The 20294-nt window shown below is 41.2% G+C and overlaps 1 protein-coding gene across 1 annotated transcript in view; it reads right to left on the bottom strand.

The window, feature by feature from the left end:
• Positions 1-1580: 1580 nt before the first annotated feature.
• Positions 1581-20294, bottom strand: part of SLITRK6 (SLIT and NTRK like family member 6) — a 100234-nt gene continuing 81520 nt past the window's right edge. The window contains exon 2 of the mRNA XM_082248508.1: positions 1581-4508. Coding sequence (XP_082104634.1) covers positions 1999-4497 — 2499 coding nt within the window. The 5' untranslated portion in view covers positions 4498-4508 and the 3' untranslated portion in view covers positions 1581-1998. The remainder of the gene's footprint in view (positions 4509-20294) is intronic.

Genomic DNA, 20294 nt, shown 5'->3' on the forward strand with positions numbered 1-20294 from the left:
TTGCGAGAGCGCATGTAGTGATTAGGGTGTGCCCAGGCCCCCTAATCACGCCTATGGCAAGGATCAGAACATACTTGTAGCAAAACAATTTCCATTTAACAAATGTAGTAGATAGCATTAAATTCTACTTAATAAAAATGGACATTGATTAAATATTGTTAATTCATTTATTATTATTTTTAAAGGCACTGAAAGTACAGAGCATTTGTGAGAAATGAATATATAAAAATGGAAAATAAATAACTTATACAAACCTGTCTATTTTGTAGCATAAAGCTTTAGTGCATTTCTTAACAAGTCTGTTGTTTTGTGACATCTTAATAGTAGCAGTAAAATTCTAAGCAAAAAAGCATTTTTATACAAAAAAACAAAACAAAAAAAAAACACACATTCTAAGGAGTGAATATCCATGTACAGGTGTCACTACACAAAAATTGATTTTACTCAAATTTAAACTATTTACAGTTTAATATTTGCTTTGTATAATCCAAATTCTTAGGGACACAATGGGTAATATGTACCACTTTAAAATAAGGGCATGTTTGACTCTATTTTACATACTTTTTCAACCAATTGTTTTACCATGACTGGTTAAATCATACATGCACCTTTAAAAACAAGGCCTATGCCACTCACATCTTATCATGCTTATTAAGCTGACAAATATAACACTCATGTGCAGGCAACTGGTTTCTTATCATGCCCATGGCTTGTCCAAAGTTTAGCAGTCTTTAAATAATGCAGCAATACAGTGATATTGTGGTAAACCTTGCATATGACCATAGAAAAAAATGTATATCTGCTTCACAGACATCCATTATTCATAACAGAATGGACTCAAAAAATCAGCAGAACATTGCAAAATGCTAATATTTCTAGGCACTGGGCATGCTACGGTAATGAAAAGACCAAGTCTCTTGCAACTGAGGGCTATGATTATTTTTATAAAATTGAGGAGTAAGATGTGGGGTGAAGACATGGCTTTTCTTTTTATAAATACAGCTGAGTATATGCAAATAACTGTATCTGGGTCATTTTTTGTAGATTGTGGAAATATATGGAGGTTTTTAGTCAAATATATTGCTAAAAAGAATCAAAAATACTGTGAAAAACACAGTGGTGGAAACACGCATATCGAATAACCAAAAAACATATTTTTTACAGCTTTTATAGAATATGTTTTAGCAACTTATAGAATATAACATATTTTTGTGTCTCATAGAGTAAGGTCAAGTCCGATTTTTTAAATATGCACTAATCTCTAGTTAATATATAGCTTATAATTTTATTTCTAAATTGAATAATTATGAGTGTAAGTTAAGCTCAAAATATACAATCTTTTATACATAAATACAAAATTCATAGGCATAAGCACATATGTAAATATATATGCAGATATGTACACCAACACTTTGGGATTTTTTTACTAAAGCTGGAGAGTGCAAAAGCAGGCTTACTTTTGCTTAGACACCAATCAGCTTCTAACCTCAGCTTGTTCAATTAAGCTTTGGAAATAAAACCTAGAAGCTGATTGGTTTCTATGCAGAAGCGAGCCTGATTTTGCTCTCCAGCTTTAGTAAATAAACCCCTGTATGTACAAAAGAAACTCAAAAACACAAGCATGCCACAATTTAACATTGATGTTATAGCAACACTTGTAATGTTGGCAGACTTTATCCCTTCCCTGGTTACATTGGCTGTAGGTAGTTCCAACATATTTTACTGGTAAAGTCAATATTTAGAGAGATTTATTTTACAAAATATAAATAAAGTGGTAAAATATTTCATAGATTTATTATATACAGTTTCTGAACAACATCCAATATTCATTTTAAAACACAAGCACATCTCCAGATATGTACATATCCCTGAGCTTCCAAATGGTTGTATGAGTGTGTTTTGTTTAGTGTCTGGTTAAGACATTTCACTAAGGCACTTCATATGGTCATAGCGGAGTTCAAGAGGAAGTATTCTATAAGTCTTAATATTGAGCGAAGTTCATGTTTGCTGCTCTAAAACTTCTAAGTAGTCAGGTTCTGCATGGAGATTAGCTTTAAGTTCAAAATATTCATTTTTGGTTTGTTCAACTAAAACCTTCCTTGGTCTGGTATACATAAGAGTTTCCATTAATTTTACTTCCTCCCGGGTCCTCGGATAATGAACCTCAATATCTGGTTGCAAATGTGCCATGCTTTTTCTTAAATACTCAGCAATCCCAAGTTGTTGGATTTCTCTCTCTTTTTCAATCAAGTTTCTATAAAGGTAACTTGCATCTTGGAAGGATAAAAATTCTGCTGTTGGATCACTTGCCCTTAATTTTATATTTGAATCTCCTTGCTGTGAATTATTTTCCTTTTCTAACAGTCCTCTGCAAATTCTCTTTGGATCATTAAGTTCCATATCTTCCTCTTTTTCTAAATGTTTTGGTGTGAATGGAGGGGTTTGATACACCTGAACAACTGGATTTACTATTCTTTGTTCAGAAATAGTTGATGCTGGTCTTTCTGTGGTGTGGTGTGTTGTTTTATGGCCATACATACTGTACTGAATGTGAACAGGGCTGGCTTCTCTTATTTGTCCATTTTCCTGTTTCTTCTTGTAACGTTTCCTCCTATGCAACACAAGAACGATTATTCCAGCAGAGCAAAGTACAGCTGTTATTAAAAGAATTAGAAGACCAAGGATTAACACAGAAAGGGGTATGTAATCAGATAGCGATTTTAATATAGTATCAACTTGATTTGCAGCTGTGAAAGGTGGAGTAAGGTTGTTGAAGCTTTGAGTAGGGAAGACTAGATTATTTATTAATTCAGGACACAAATCTTCTTTGTCAAGTGATTTCAATTCAATTTTTGCCAGCTCTCTAGGAGAATGGCATAAAATCTCACTGACAACAAGTAGTTTATGATTTTGGATCCATTTTTTTAATCCGAGTAAACTGCATGTACAATTCCATGGATTGTCTTGAATTTCAATTTGGGTCAGCAAATTCAGATCTTCTAAAACTTTACTCACGGGGATGCTTACAAACTGGTTAGATTTAAGATTAAGCTTTGTTAATGGAACCCCTGAAAATATATTTTCTGGTAATGTTTTTAGAAAATTATTATTTAGGTAGAGGGCTTTCAGTTTTGGCATTACAGAAAAAGTTCCAGGTATAATTTCCTTAATAGCATTGTATTCCAAATATAAGTACTCAATGGCCATCAGACCCATAAATATCCCAGGATTTAAACTTCGAAGGTGGTTTCCATTTAAGTACATCTTCAGTAATTTAGTCAAATTCTGAAAGGACAGTTCTTCAACTATTTCAATTTGATTGTTGCCTAAATGAAGCATTTCTAATGTTCCATATTCAGTAAAATCATTTTTATAAATTCTGTGAATAATATTTCCTGCCAAAATTAGCTTTCTTGGATTTACAGGAGGTGGTTCAAGGTCAGACATACTTTCAATATTCTGTTCTTGACAATGAATCAATGTACCAGCGAAACCAGTGTTAGGGCAATGGCATGGAATAGGACAATAATTTCCAGGAGGTACAGTAGAAGCCTTTGGGAATACATAGGTCTCTTTAGTTGGAATCTTTGGAAGGAAAGTTAACTTTGTTGGTATTTGACCATCACTAATGGAAGATGTACCTAACAGTGATAAAGGTACTGAGGGTTCCTCTAGGTCACTACTAGGAGTTGTAATGCAGAACATCTCTTTCTTCATTTTACGTAGAATAAGACCCTTAAGATCTAGAGGATTATAGCAAATAACATCACCTATTGACGACTGCTGAGGCATATTTTCTAGCCAGATTTTTAGCTGTAATAAATCACAGTTGCAAACCCATTTGTTGTCATCTAACTGAAGTTCTATTATCCTGCCAATGTGCTCTAACAACCCAACATAAGGAAGAGTTTGTAGCTGATTTCCTCTTAAGTCCAAATGAGTCAAAGGTACAAAGCGAAAAATATTTGCTGGCAAAAAGTTAATGGCGTTATCATTTAGGATTAGAACTTTCAGTCTGTTAAGCTTGCTGAATGTATTTGCTTCAATGGTAGTAATAAAGTTATTATCTGCTTGGAGGAATTCCAGATTTTCAAGTCCAAGAAAAGTATTTTCTCTGAGTGTCTCCAGTGAGTTGTGATTAATATGAAGTTTCTTCAGCATGCGTAGATCATTAAACGCTCCTGTTTCAATCTCCACAATGTTATTAAATCCAAGGTGTAAAGAAATTAAATTGCTGAATTCCAAAAACTCATTTAAATGTAATTTATACAAACCATTGTTTAATAGGTTAAGCTCTAGGTATTGAGACTGGGGTACTTTGATTTCTGATAATTGTGTGATGCCTTTTTCTTCACAATTCACAAATAAGGAACCATCTTTTTCATCACACAAACACAAATTTTCACATGATTTCATCATTATAGTATCAAATGTAGTACATGTTCCTGAGGTACTCAGAAGTAGATAAACCAGGACTGTTGAGATCATGATGCTCATGATATTTCTTCCTAAAGAAAAAAAAAAAATAGTTTAATAGCAGCAAATTGCAAAAATATTTCCTAATAATGCAAAAATACATGTAATTGCAAATGTTCAACTAAGGAAAACGCAATATACAGTAGATATTAATTTAAAAAATAACATAGCAAAATTGTAATCTATTAAAACACATTCAATTAAAATTTGTATTATACATTTTTTCACAGAAAGATTTGGAAAATTCACCAGATTTAAAAAAAACATTTGCATAAACAATAACTGGCTTATACCAGTGCCAGTTGTTAAAGTGGTTTAATGCCTCAAGGTTTTTCACCTTATTGCATTCTATGCATTGAGGAAAAACCCTTCTGGGCTGCAGCTCCCCCCAAATCCCCCTTTTTTCTTACCTGAGCCCGATCTGATCCAGCAATGTGCATCAGCTCAGTGGCTACAGCCACTGTCTCTCTCTTCACTGGACAGATTAATAACATGTTTTGATTGACAGTAGTGGCAGCCAATGGCTCATTGGCTCCCACTACTGTCAATCAAATCATGGGGCTGCTGTCTAAGTCAATGGATGCAGCAGCGGTACTCGGGAGCGTGTCCACATGGTGCCCCCAGGGAAAGTGGCTTTCTGTGGGGATACCCAATAAAGAAGAGGAGCCTGGAGCTTCGGCAGGGCAGCCCAGAAGAAGAGGATTAGGTCTGCTCTGAGCATGTAAGTATAGGCATGTTTGTCATTTTTATTTGAAAAAACTGGGCATTACAACCCCTTTAACTAACTTTCCTAACCTTTTTTCCCAGGCAATTACACAAGGGTTTTTTTGTGTGGAAAACTGTATAAATTTGTAGCATCACAAAAAAAACAAGAATGAATTTTCCCAAATACCTGGGAATTTTTTTTAAACCTTTTAAAAATATGTTCAGTGCAAATCACACACTATCTATAAACTTAATTTTCTGTTTTAAAGATTTTGCTTTTTATACAGCACATTGTTTATCCACAAAATCACTTTAGCAGTCACTATCATTGCAGGCTTTGGGATCACAGTATAAATATGGCTAAGTAGAAATCATGATTGAGCAATCATTAACCACTTGCCAACCAGCCACTGCAGATATACGGCGGCAGGTTCCAACGAGTTGCCGTACCTATACGGGCGTGCGTGCGCCAATTCACCAGCAGCGAAGCTGATTCGTGGGGCCAGCGGCTGCGATTGCTGCCATGTACCTGCGATCGCTCCCCATGAAGAGAGAACAGCGGTCTGCTGTTGTAAACACAGCAGACCGTTGTTCTCTCAGCAATCACCACAGGGCTCCTGTGTTCCTCCTATTTAGGGGCACAGGTCTCTGTGTTGATTCCATAAGACCTTCCCCCCACAGTTTGAAAACACCCCCTAGGCATACATTTAACCTTTTGATCTCTCCTGGGTTAACCTCTTCCCTGCCAGTGTCATTAGTACATGGTGCATATTTTTAGCACTGTAGTAATGTCACTAGTCCCCCAAAAGTGTCAAAAATGACAGTTAGGTGTCCAATCTGTCAGCCGCTATGTTGAAGTCCTGCTAAAAATCACTTATCGCTGCCATTACTAGTAAAAAAAAAATAAAAAAAAATAAAAAAGGACATAAATCTTTCCCCTAGTTTTGTAGACGCAATAACTTTTGTGCAAACCAATCAAAATACGCTTATTGGGATTTTTCTTTACCACAAATATGTAGCAGAATACAAATTGGCCTAAAATGATGAAAAATATTGATTTTTGTTTGTTTTTATTGGGAATGTTGTAAAGTAGAAAGTGAAAAATATTATTTTCTTTCAGAATTGTAGTTTTTTTTTTTTTTTTTTGTTTTAGCACAAAAAAATAAAAATGGCACAGGTGATCAAATACCACCAAAAGAAAGCTATATTTGTGGGTAAAAAAGGACGTTGATTTTATTTATGTAGCACAATTCCTAGCCATTTTGCTGGATATGGGCCCCCCTGGGTTACAGCTAACAACGACAGCACATTTAAGCATGTTTCTCCAAGTGTGAGCACTGAGACAATGACCAGTCCAGTATCTTTGGGTTTTTGATTTATTTAGGAACTTCGATGGGAGAAGGGATGAGTGGGATACTCCTTTAACTCAACTATGCACAATTTGGCGGAGACACTTAAGAAGTACTATTTGACGCTTGCTTGACGCTGGCTGAATGCTCAAGGAAGGAGCCGAGTGCGCATGCTCCGAAACGCGTTGCGTCATTTCCGCGAGCCTGCGTTCCATTTGTGGCTTCCGGTGTAACCAAGTCTTTGACCAGCTTCCTGTGACGTCACCTCCGGACCGGTGGACGGCCGGATCGTGCGCTGGAGACGCTGCGATACGCACTGCAGCTTACCCAAGTGTAAGTTACTATGTATTTTGTGCAATAAATTGTTTGGCTAATTACAGTGGTGCCTGTTCTTTTCTTTCTACCTGTGCCAGCGGATTCCTCTGATTTTTCCTGCCAGTGCTGCCTTGTACCCTGCCATTCAGGACAGTCTCCTAACAAGAATTCGGAGCATCCCCTGCGCCCCCCCTACAGCGGTGGACTCCCTTCCCTCTTGCCTGGTCAGAAGCGCCCAACAACCACTTTTCCTATTCTTGTAACTGAGCTTCAACTAAAGAAATCCTCTCTTAGCTGCCTTAGGTACTCCTTCCTAGGGTAGCTACTTGTACACTTTTCCTGCACTGCTGAACGCGTCAGGGCCACCACTGGCGCCCCCTTTCACTCCCTTATCTTCATGGCATAACACTTGGCACCCCCTTTCTATGCCACAACTACTGGTTAGCTGGACCCTGGATCCCTTTGACCTTCTGGAGTGGCCCCCCTCTCCTAGGCAGACTCCTGAGCAGATTTTGAGTACTCACAACACTGTTTTTTCCTGGAATCTCCCGCCCAGCAGCTCCACTCGGTCAGCAACACTCTGGATCCCTCTCTGCAACCCAACTCAACCTCCAGTCCTTCTGGCCGACTGCCCAGGACACCTTCACTCGCTCTGACAGGAGGAGAGACAGCCATCAGCCTCCTCCTGGGACTCTGCTTCCCGCCAAAGACGCTCTGTCACATGTTCCCATCAGGTTTATACCCAATCCCAGGGTGCATTGTGGTGAACTCCGCCCACTGGGACAGCTATAAACCCCGGTGCGCTATTGGCCAGATTTCCTCCACTGTCCAACAAGAGCCCTCATTGGATACAGTGGGGAGACTCTCCAGACTCAACAGACTACACCTGGAAACACATGACAGCCTAACTAACTGATCAGGCCCCCCTGATAAGCAGACAGGGCAACACATATTCTTTTCCTAGCACCTACCTATGAGGGTGCTACATCCACCCCCCACCAAAATTAGCCATGTCCCCACTGTTACTGAGGCAGCCGCCTCCTACAAAAATCTGCCAAAAGATCAGGAGAATCCCACAAACTTGGAAAGGGGGGGGGAGGGAAAAGAACAAATGTACAAATAATTTAAAGCAGAGTTCCACCCACAGGGGTGAAATTTAGCTAAAAATACCCCCCGGGACAGTCAGGGCTAGTACATTCCACAATGGATAGCCTCTGTACTGTCCTGGGTCGCACTTACCTTTTAGAAGAAATACTTACCTTGAAAATTTCTTCTCCAGCGCTGCCATCTCGGATGTGGGCAGCTGAAGCCAGCGCGTCATCTTTTGCCTCCTCTTCCGTGTCCTCTTCTCCCAGAATGCACCTGCATCGGCCCCGCTCGTCACTTCCGATGCGGGCGCGTCATCCCTCCACAACTTCTGGGCATGCCCAGAAGCTGTTTAGCAGGCAATGAGGTGCCCACACCGGAAGTGACGAGCGGGGCCGGTGCAGGCGCATTGATTCGTGGGAGCGATGACGTTCAGCTCCCAGGAATCAATGCAAAGAGGAAGTGACGGCGCGGGCCGCGGCCCAGAGGGAGGAAGTGGAAGAAAGGTGAGTATATTTTTCTTCAATAACAAGGTAAGTAAACAAAAAAAAAATCATAACTATCCATTTGTTTTTCAGGTGACCAAGACAAGCGGATGGCCCAAAATCGATTATGTCAATTTTGTGGCCGGAACTCCGCTTTAAGTGCAAAAATGTATTTATATATGCATCTGCTGTACAAATATACAAATTATTTTAGGTGCATAGAAGGATGCACCCCCCACCAAACAAACTCCGTTTGGTAAGGAACAAAGAAATATATACATCCTGACTATCTACCTCTACTGTGAGCCCACCTGTAGAGAAAAATTAGAAGTTAGCCACATTTCACATATGTCTATCACATGACTATCTACCTAAAAACAGTTGAGTGAGAAGACCCTCCCAGCAGGGGCGACCTTCTCATCCCAGTCCCTGACTCCTTTGCTATCCAGTGCTTGACACGCCGGGTCCAATTTCCCTCTTCTCTGGGGGATCTGTGCCTTAACACTGGCTATCTACATGCAGAGTCCTTTGGAGAAGGTAAATACAGCATCCTCCTGCTGTGACTCACGGTCACTTCTCCTTGCATGGAAACAGAGCAAACCACTGGAGCCTAAGTTGCCTGCAGTCCTGCTGAGTCAGGGAAACATAGGGGATCTTTTAGAGCACCCCCCTCCATACTTCCTGGACGCACCGCCCTTCACTGCAACTGCCACCGGTTTTAATCCAGTTCCTCTTCCCTCTGCTTGAGGGTTCCCAAAGTTTTTTCAAGCAGACATTTGTAATCCAGAGATCCTGGCCCATATGCCCAAGGGATCTGTGAGGTTTGGAGTTCCTCTTTAGGACCCTATCACTGTGGCCCAAAGGGTCTGTAGAATAATAAGTTCACATAGATGAGAAGTAACAACACAAACTGCAACATCAACTTTGGACTTCAGCATTATATTTTTTTTTCTTGGTGATGGCTAGCCAGCCTTACTCTTATAGTCTTTACATATGGAGATTTCCTTTAAATCTAGAACTCTGGGTGGGGGACCCTGACAAGAGCTCCCTGGCTGTCCCAAACCCAGATAAACCAAGCCTGGCCCGACCCATCTGGACGACGAACCTCCACCCGGTCAATGTATATGGAACGTCCATACAGCCACTGAGTCTTTACAGCACTAAATCTGTCCCAAAGGTCAGTCCTTGTTGAATCCAGAAAGGGCTTGGGAACAAAAAGAAAGTCCCAGATTGCTTCATCGCACCAAAACTCTCTCTTTGCCTCAATGTTCAGCATAACCTCCCTGGGAGCGTATGGATAATTATAGCCATACTCCATGGCTACTTTGCGCTGCATACATCTTTGCATCCTTGAAAGCCTGGGAAGGGTTTTCCTGTTACCTCAAAGAAAAAGGGGTCTCTTCTCGCCTGATCATGGAGCTGTAGGCCTCATTCTGGTCCCGAACCTGGGCATAGTTTGTGGGTGGGGTTACATCTGGGACCCTTTTTGTGTAGGCATCGCAAAACCCCAAGTTTTGGGCCAGCTTCCCTCTCTTAACAGATTCCTTAGTCTCCTTGTCAGGCACAACAATTGTATCTGACCTGGTGAACCGCTCCTAGCCTCAGATCTCCAGTTCCATTCTGTCTCATCCTCTTACCTCCAGTCATCAATTCCTGCTTCAATGGATCCGTATTTAAACTGAAAGCTAGGAGACCCCACGTTGACAACCCCTGCCTCTTCCTCACTACTCACACTTGTAACTGAGGCCTCGATGGCTGCGGGCCATTTATTTTGAAAAATGGGGATGGGGCAGACCTTGTTTCTGCTGCTGCAAATTCTGGTGCGTCTTCTGGCCACTTCCAGGCCCTCTGAATCTGCACCCCTTTTCCTGTGGCCGAGTCCTTCCTAAAGCCAAGGCTGGACCACTGCCAGGCTGCATGGCCTACAGCTGCATTAGGACTTTGATCATGCCCCTCCCGCCTCCGCGGAGGAACCCTGATTCCCTGGCCATTACTTCACGGGTGAATCCCGACTCCCAGACCACACACATTTGCCTGGGTCGGTCCCCACTCCTCTCTACCCACCGCAGCAGATAGCTGCAGTGCCCACACTGGCTCCATGCTTGCACTCTCATGGTTACATTTGCACACTGAGGACATATCAAGCCAAGCTACTCCACTCCTCTTCTTGTGCACAGTGCCAGTCCTCCATTGGGCACCATTTGTATACCAGTGTCCCATACGAATGCTTGATTCGGCTTCTGAATCTGCTTCCGGCTCTGCCTAGCAGGTTCTCCGCCAACGGGTGACGTAATCATGCACTTTTGCTCTTCAGCCAACTCCCTAGTGCTTCCTCTCCTCGCATGTGTCTCCCTCTCAGACACACCCAAAGGGGGGAGTGATATATGGGCTCCCCTGTTCACTCCTGATTGGCTGGGCGCGACCGATGTCTCTGCCCATACTCCTTGTTTTGGCAGTGGCTACTCCCGCTAGGCAGTATTTCTGGCTCGCGCTTTCCTGCGCAGTGCAGTAACCCTTTCAATGCCGCACACTCTCTCTTCAGCCAACATGGAAGTCACTGCAAAGCATACCATGTCCCTCGCCAGACATGCGTCCACTCCTCTTACTTGTAGCAGGGCCCTAGCTGCACCTCCCTCTCCTGGAACCAGCTGTCCCTCTTTGCTGGGACAATTGTCCCGCTGTCACATGCACGGTCAACAGTCCTCTCCCCAACACATGTACAAGTAAGGCCCACCATACTGTCTCTGAAGATAGTCCCACTGCCCCTCCCGGCATGGCCGACTGCAATATTCACAGTATCACTGCAATTGCTATATAGAACAAATGTCCCGCTGTCATATGCACGGTCAACATCAGTTCATATAGCCTGAACACACACTTGGCCCCTGGCACCCTGCTCCATGTGCCCCTGGCTGCCATATTCTTCATCCATACCAGACCTTTTCCTGTCAGGTAGATGCAGCTTTTATTCACAGACATATGCCTCTTCCCTGCTCTCCAATACTTGATAGCAGAGTACATCTCATAACTAAAGTGAAAGGTTCTGCATTTTGCAGTACTGACTGGGACATTTCTGTTGCCACGGGCAACTTTCCATATGCACTTCAATCTTCATCCCACTCTCTCTACCTCCTGCAGAGCCGACCTCACACTTGGCTTGAATATTTGAATAATGTCCCGGACACAAAAATGGAGATTTTGGATGTTTTCTTTGGCCGTTGCCGTTGGCAACTGGCCCAGTAACCCAGGGTGAAATCCCAGACGAGCCCACAAATGTAGCACAATTCCCATTTTGCTGGATATGGGTCCCCCTGGGTTACCACTAACAAAAACAGCACATTTGAGCATGTTCCTTCAAGTGTGAGCACTGAGACAATGACCAGTCCAGTATCTTTGGGTTTTTGATTTATTTAGGAACTTGGATGGGAGAAGGGATGCGTGGGATACTCCTTTAACTCAACCATGCACAATTTGACGGAGACACTTAAGAAGTACTGTTTGACGCTGGCTTGACGCTGGCTGAATGCCCGCCAACACTGACTTGACGTTGGTTAATGCTGGCCAGATGTCGGTTAACACTGAACTATTCTTGTAACTGAGCTTTAACTAAAGCAATCCTCTCTTAGCTGCCTTAGGTACTCCTTCCTGAGATAGCTACTTGTACACTTTTACTGCACTGCTGAACGCTTCAGGGCCCACACTGGCACCCCCTTTCACTCCCTTATCTTAGGGCTTAACACTTGGCACCCCCTTTTTATGCCACAACTACCGGTTAGCTGGCTCCTGGATCCCTTTGACCTTCTGGAGTGGCTCCCTCTCCTAGGCAGACCCCTGAGCAGATTTCAAGTACTCACAACCCTGTTTTTCCTGGAAACTCCTGCCCAGCAGCTCCACTCGGTCAGCAACACTCTGGATCCCTCTCTGCAGCCCAGCTCAAACTCCGGTCCTTCAGGCCGACTGCCCAGGACACCTTCACTCGCTCTGACAGGAGAGACAGCCGTCAGCCTCCTCCTGGGACTCTGCTTCCCACCAAAAATGCTCTGTCACATTCTCCCACCAGGTTTATACCCAATCCCAGGGTGCGTTGCGGTGAACTCTGCCCACTGGGACAGTTATAAACCCTGGTGCACTATTGGCCATGTTTCCTCCACTGTCCAACAAGCGCCCTCATTGGATACAGTGGGGAGACTCCCCAGACTCAGACTAAACCTGGAAACACACGACAGCCTAACTAACTGATCAGGCCCCCCTGATAAGCAGACAGGGCCACACATCTTTTTACTAGCACCTACCTAGGAGGGTGCTACTTCTAGGTAAAGTGTGGCACGACCAATTGTCCAGTAAAATAATGCAGTGCCGAATCGCAAAATATTACCTGGTCATTAAGGGGGAAAATCTTCCGGTCCAGAAGTGGTTAAGGACCATTTATTAAATAATTTGAAAGTAAGCTTTGTAAATGGCAGGCTTTTTTAGGTGGTTTTGAACTTTTGCTTTTTAAGTGGTCTTAAACTTTGCACCAGAGGTTTTTACACCGAGAAAGGAATACTCATCTTAAAGTAAAGATGTGATTTCTCCATGCTAGATATAGAAATAGGTTTAATTGATGTCCACTGCTCCAGCAGCACATGCATGCATTCCCTCTACTCCTTTACATTTCTGATCAGCGGTTGGGTGTAAATAAATCACCCAGTTTTCTACCCATTGATGAATGGACAGTGGGGAGCAAGAGGAATGGTGGGTGATGCTAGGGAGGGACACCTCAACTACATGATTTCTGACTACATTAAGTTCAGGACTGACACACTCACTCTTAGAAATGAGTAGGAATGAGTTTGGGGGTTGAATATGAGTTTGAAGTAAATATGAATTTGTGATGGTACGCACCGGTACTGAGAGTGAAAAAACTGTGACAGATAAATTGATGGTTTGGACTACTTCAGTTGGTCAGACTTGTAACAGATGCATGTCATCAGCTCAAACACCTGTCTTCCACGCATTGTAAATTATGCTGATTTGCTCACCTATTATTTACGGTGGGTTCTCAGTATTTACACTATATGTGTATTTGTATCTTGTTTTAGCTTTGGTGACGGCAGTCTGTTCTTCCAGGCTGGCTTAAATGTAATGAGTTAATTAGCATGTTAATTGGGATTAGCCATGAGTCAGCTGTACCTTGTTATCTATTCATTGTGTGATGTTTTGGGTAAATATTTATGTAGTGACTGACATACTTCTCAAGTGTATAAAAGTCTGTTTCTTTTTCAATAAAGGAGTTAGTTGTTTCCAGTATACAAACTAAGTGTCAGGCTAGTTTTGTATGATGGCAGCTCGGATTTGATATCTATGTTCATGACTGGGAGGAAGCCGTATATTGATGGAAGACCACAAGTAGAGTGTGGGTCATCGGATTCCGTTACAGAATTGTTCACAGTTCAGGAAAACAGCAAGCACATGTGGCTAATCACCAATATGTCAGCCAATTGCCAATATTGCACTTCCTGGTTTTTGAATTGAGTTCAGTTGGTTTTAAAAAGCCAACAACTGGGGTTTCGTATGTGCCAGCCCATTCCCTATAAGAGTCACATTTTTTGAAGTAGCTAGGGAAAGCTGACAGCATTTTTTTTTCATTGAGAGTTACTTCTATGCAGTGTTTTTTATGTTTAATGTCCCTTTAAATAATGTGTTTGGGGATAGCTGGCCCAAATGAACTACTCACTGTACTAACAAGTGTGTTTGCTGGGTGTTCTGTATTAACTATATGTAGCATCAGCTACATATAGTTTTTCATTGCTGTGTTCTGGTAGTGAGGCTGGGACTTCCTGCCTCACCCCTGAAACTAAATAGTCAGACCGAGTGCTACTCCACCAAGCTTTTTATTCTATGAAAGAATACAAAGCTTTCTCTGATAGGCTGGATCAGAGATCATGATATCATCTGCCTGCCTCTTCACCTCAGACAATAAGAGGAAGCTTTGTATTCATTCATAGAATACAAAGCTTCCCATGAATGTCTCAGCAGAAGCCCCATTATCACTCCTGGGAGACAGCGCTGTATACTGCATGTATCTGAGCCCAGCAAGTGCACCCGCAAGTGCAGCATTTGAATAAGCTTGACTCAAATGAAATATTTAAAGGAACATTAAATGTGGAAATCAGCTTTAATAAGTCTATACTGGATTCCACAGTCTAATTTAAGACCTATCTCGTTACTCCTTCTTACCTCCAAATGTCTAGAACTGATAACATTTTGACCTTTTACAGTCTGGCTTTAATCAACAACATTCCAAAGACACTCCTGTTGTAAAATGAACAACTTACTAACTGCTAAATGCACTAGCCACTACTCCATGCTCATACTATTGGACCCTTGTGCTGTCTTTGATATAGTCTGCTCCTCCTCAATACACTTCACTCCCTTGGCCACCAAGACTGCTCTGTCTTGGTTCTTCTCTTACATATCTAAGAAGTTGTTAAGTGTCATGTACAACTTCAACTACTCCTTTCCACTTCAAATCACTGTTGGAGTTTAACAAAACATTGTCCTAAAACCCCCTCTTTATTCTTGTCTAAACCTTCTCCCTTATTTAATTGTCTCCCATGGCTTTGAATACCATCTCTACACACTGACAGCATCGATCTACTTCTTATCTCACCCCATTCAGCCTTCTTGAGCATCAATAGTTTATTAAATTGCATATTAGTATGGATGACACACCAGTCGTCTTCTAAGCCTGAGCTATGAATCTGGGTCAGGGTTCAGTGAGTTAGGGCTGGATGACTTATCCTAGCAGCCTCTCTGGTGCCTCCCCTTGTTTTCTGGGACATTGGAGAATGTTCTGGACATGGTGGGTGAAGGTTAGGAGAAGCTGTTTGGAATATTTATGAGGGCCTTAGCCAATCCCCAGTAAAGGGCTGGCAGGGGGCAGGCCACCTCATAATAGGCATGAGTTATGCCAGCAGGGCAGTCAGGTGAAAGATGGAGATGAAGTGCTGAGGAGGCTGTCGGTGGCCCTCAAGGGTGCCCCCTAATCTGGGGGGAGGGTGACCTTGGGCCTGGGCTTGGGTTCTGGAAGGATCCTGTCATAATACATGGAGGAAGCCCTTCCAGGAGGCAAGGGAGCAAGGAAAGAGGACATCCGGAGCATGTCAGCGCTCCTGGGAGATCTCCTGAAAGTCAGACAGGTGGGCTGGTGAGTGTCAGTCTAGAGTACTGTGATGGAGAAGTCCGCCTTGAGGAGTAGTAAAGGGACAGCTACAGCCAGGTGGGTTGAGAGTTCAAGGAGAGGTGGTGCTGGGATTAGTAGCCACTGTAGGAAGAGTACAAGCTGGACACTGTAATTTTTGCTACACAACCATGGGGCCTTGGGTCCTTGTTTTCATCAGCAAGGTGTCCCGCCCAATGTTGATGGCATGTGGCCTTGTATTGTTCAGGAGGTAAAGCACATTGTTTTCTCCCCCTTCCCTGGATATTCACATAAGGATCCAGTATGAAATTTGGGGGCTGAGGGGAAAAAGCTTTTTTATTTATATTTTTTTAAATCTTGACTTGTCTGGCATTCCTCCATAAAAACCAAAACAGAACCCTAGAGTCTGGTATAGAATTGAGGGACTGCACACTTTTTCTTTTTTTTTTGTGTGTGTGTTTTTGTAAATATCTCTCAGTCTGGTCAGATGCTTACTGTAACTTCTGCACAGCTTTCCTTTCCTCACAGTGCTTCCAATCTCTGATTGATACATGTTCTGGACACTCTTTCTAACACATTTTATTACTTAGTACTTTCTCAAAGGGATGAAGATCTCCAGGATAACTATTCATTTTACCCATAACCTGCTTCAGGGGGTTTAACCCTATATGGAATTTATATAGTACATATAATCATAACACTGATACCTTGCTCTGAAAAATGTATTTTTATGTCATTGGTAGTACATACAGTATATACATAACCCATAATAATAAATGTTGTAAAATCTACATAAATATGACCATTGTATATGACAATATATACAATATATATAATAGATTAATCCATATTGCTTAGTATCATGAATACAATACAAATTAATAAAAACAATTTAATAAAATAACTTGCATGCCTCTAGTTCTGTTACATTTATACCTGTTGCTAGTAAAGAAATTCAAGTCAATATCTATTATAAAAATGTATGTAATTCTACACAGGTATAGGACTAAAACACATAAACTGTAATATTCCCCAGCTACTGAAGCCTTTTGACCCCCTTATACCTTTTTTGTCCCCCTGGATAAATACAAAAATGCAGGAAAAAATGCTATAAATGCTCCCTATTGTTGCATCTGCGTAATGCTGCAAAGACATGCATTCCATTGTTGTGGAAGTAACCAGTATCCCCTCCCATCAATATTTGGTTCACCACGAGAAACAAACTTAAGCTGATGCAGGAAGTCATGGTGTACCACAAGAAGGAACAAATTGGCAAAACTTTGTTTACTGGACCGAATTTGCATGTACACCCAACTATCAGGATATGTTAGGCTCACAATTGTGAACTAAATTGAACCCCACCCAAGTGCTGGCAGAGGCCAATCTGGAAACCTATGTTTGGCACTACTCAAATTGCACCCACACCCCCTCCTTATATTTCCTAGTTCCTTTCTTTTCATCTCATGTGTGGACAGGGCCTTTCCCACCTCATCCCACTTATTCACCTCAGTTGTTTTCTTCCTATATCAAAAGTTATACAAAATGAGCCTCCGGTAGCAGCCATAGGGCATAATGAGCTATATTATTCCTGACATGATGATTCTATAATTTACAATCCCCTTTTTCTTGCCTAATAGAATACTTCTCTGTGTAGGACCTAAAGACAAATTTTGAACAGGTATGTGTGTAATGCTGACTGACTGTATTGTATCTTCTTGTTACATTTAATGGATTTAATCTTTGCTGTACTACTTGAATTTTATCAATAAAGAATTTATTTAACACCTGTTACTGAGAAAGATTGATATCTGGAGGCCCCCTATCGTAACACTTTTTGCCCGGCCTATTGTAAAATTAATTGGGCAGGAGCACTGTCATTCTGGGAGGACATCATATGAGGCTCTTCTTGCGGGGACGCGCAGTGGCACGGTCTGTCACCGGCTGTGATGACTGATCACTGCACCAGCCCGCTGCCAGTGTCATGTGCTTGCTGTGACCAATCACAGCAGATCACATGACAATTGTAAACAATGGATGGCTTCATTTCATGCCATCCATTGTATACAATTGTGTTGTTAGCTGTGATTGGTCACAGTGATCATGGTATAGACAGGGCCAATCACAGCTCATTTGTACCACATGATTAGCTTTTACCAGTCACAGCTAATCACAACAGAAGTCACTGAATGAACCAGTTGGATTCAGTAAAAATGGTTGCTTATACCAATGAATCCAAAAAAATCCTAATCACTTCCCTAGAGTAGTACAGTGTTACTATGATAACACTGCATTTCTCTGGTCACAGTGTGTTGAGAAAAAAAACTGTGAAAAAACATTAAAAAAAAATAAAAAATATGTAATAAAAAAATTTAAAAAAGTAAAAAAATTAAAAAACAAAACATTATTATTATTGTTATTTTTTTTTACATACCGTCTCTAGTCAGTGTCCCTGATCACTGCCACACCAGTTATATGATAACACTGTACTGCACTGGTGACAGTATACAAAAAAAAAGGGTTGTAAAAATGTTTAGTTTATTTCTTAATTTTTCAAATAATTGTGACAAAAAAATTACAATCTCAAAAACCTCGCCATGCCTCTTACTAAACACTTCTTTCCAAAAAAAAAAGACTGTCTTCTTTCCAAAAAGGGGCCATTTTGTGGGGTATTTATACTTTCCTGGCATTTTTGTGTCTCAAGAAATGAGAGAGGGAGTCAGTACATCAAGACTGATCAATTTTCAGATATACCGTATATACTATAGTTTGTGGACTCTTTACCTTTCCTATAGACTACATAATATACACTGATTTGGGTTATTTTCACCAAAGAAATATAGAATACACTCTGACCTAAATTTATATAGAAAGATTATTTATTTGTAAAATTGTATAACAGAAACAAAGACATTATTTTCAAAATGTTCTTTTTTTTCAGTTTATTTAGCAAAAAATAAAAAAAAAAACAGAGGTGATTGGCGCTGAAATCTGAAAATTGGCCTGGGCGGGAAGGAGCAAAAGTGCCTGGTATTGAAGTGATTAAAATTCAGGACAGATTCTGATAAGTTCCCGCTGACAAACCCCCTTATCCACCTTGCCAGGGATGCCTGGATTAAGCTCATGCGTTCATCAGCCTGAAGACAGGGTGCCTTACCAGGTGGTCCTCCCTAGAAAGGCACCCTCCCAATGTTGAGGGCATGTGGTCAGGAATGTTCAGGAGAGGGGCTGCACACTCTGTGCCCCACCCTTCCAGTAAGACTGCATGCCTGTTATTTGCTGTGATTTTGAACAACGAGGGATGTTTGTGTTGAATAGGCAGACCAATCAAAATTCATGCCACCACTCATTCATGTAAATCAGACAGACACCTGTGAGTTGACAACCTATGAACTGGAATACTATGTTTGATGAAAGAAAAAACTTGAGCCTGGTTAGACATTTGGTCTGGTGTGTAGGCCCAAAAGTCCCTGAAGTAATTTGCTATGCAGTTGACATAAGCCATAATTATCCTGTCCTTCTACAACAGAATATCAGGACACTAATGCCCAAACATAAAAGTGACACGTTTTAAAAGAAGTTCATAAAGTGGGTTATAGAAATAGTGTACACAAAGGAGAACCCCTGTGCATAATGAAAATAAATTACATATTTTCAGAAAAGTCAAACCAGCATAGAGCAACAAGTAAGGTCAAAACTGTATATAAACTGTATATAAACATTTAGCAATGAGTGATGTCCTAATATATATATATACTATACAGATACCCTACAGATACAGTATCTGGAAAACATATATTCTTTCTTTTGAATAAATGTTGCACTGAAGCTGACCCTAAATTGGCACTGACAATATAGGATTAACCACTTCTGGACCGGGGCTTTTTCTGACACTTGTTGTTTACAAGTTGAAATCAGTTTTGAGAGATTTCAGAGATTGTTGCAATGTTTTTTATCACACCGTATTTGCGCAGCTGTCTTACAAATGCAATTTTTTTGAAAAAAAAAATCACTTTTTAAAATTAAAAAATAAGAAAACAGTAAAGTTAGCCCAATTATTTTCTATATTATGAAAGATAATGTAACGCTGAGTAAATAGATACTCAACACGTCATGCTTCGAAATTGCACACGCTAGTGGAATGGCGACAAACATTGGTACTTAAAAATCCCTATAGGCGACATTTTAAAAATTTCCACAGGTTAACAGTTCAGAGGAAGTCTAGGGCTCAAATTATTTATCTCGCTCTAACAATTGCGGCAATACCTCACATGTGGGGTTTGAACACAGTTTGCATATGTGAGCTAACAGGGACGGGGCACTTTAATTTTTTTTCCTATTGTTTTTATTTTTTATTTTTACACTGTTTTTTTTTTAAGTTTGATCACTTTTATTCCTATTGCAATGAATGTAAACATCCCTTGTAATAGAAATAGGCATGACAGGACCTCCTAACTGTGAGATCTGGGGTCAAAAAGACCTCAGATCTCGCATCTACACTTAAAAAGAAAACAAAATCATTTTTTTCATCTTGAAAAAAATGGTCTCTTTAAATTGGTTGCTAGGAAGCGATGTATGATGTCGCTCCTGTCCTCCAAGGCCATAGAGTCGAGTGAGGTCCATCTTGCCCTCACTCGGCTTCCTGCCTGAGGGGACAGCAGACCGGATCATTTTCCCCGCTACCGGCAGATCTGGTAA

Source organism: Pelophylax lessonae, assembly GCF_965119305.1.
Source record: "Pelophylax lessonae genome assembly, chromosome: 2".
NCBI classification, from domain to species: Eukaryota; Metazoa; Chordata; class Amphibia; order Anura; family Ranidae; genus Pelophylax; species Pelophylax lessonae.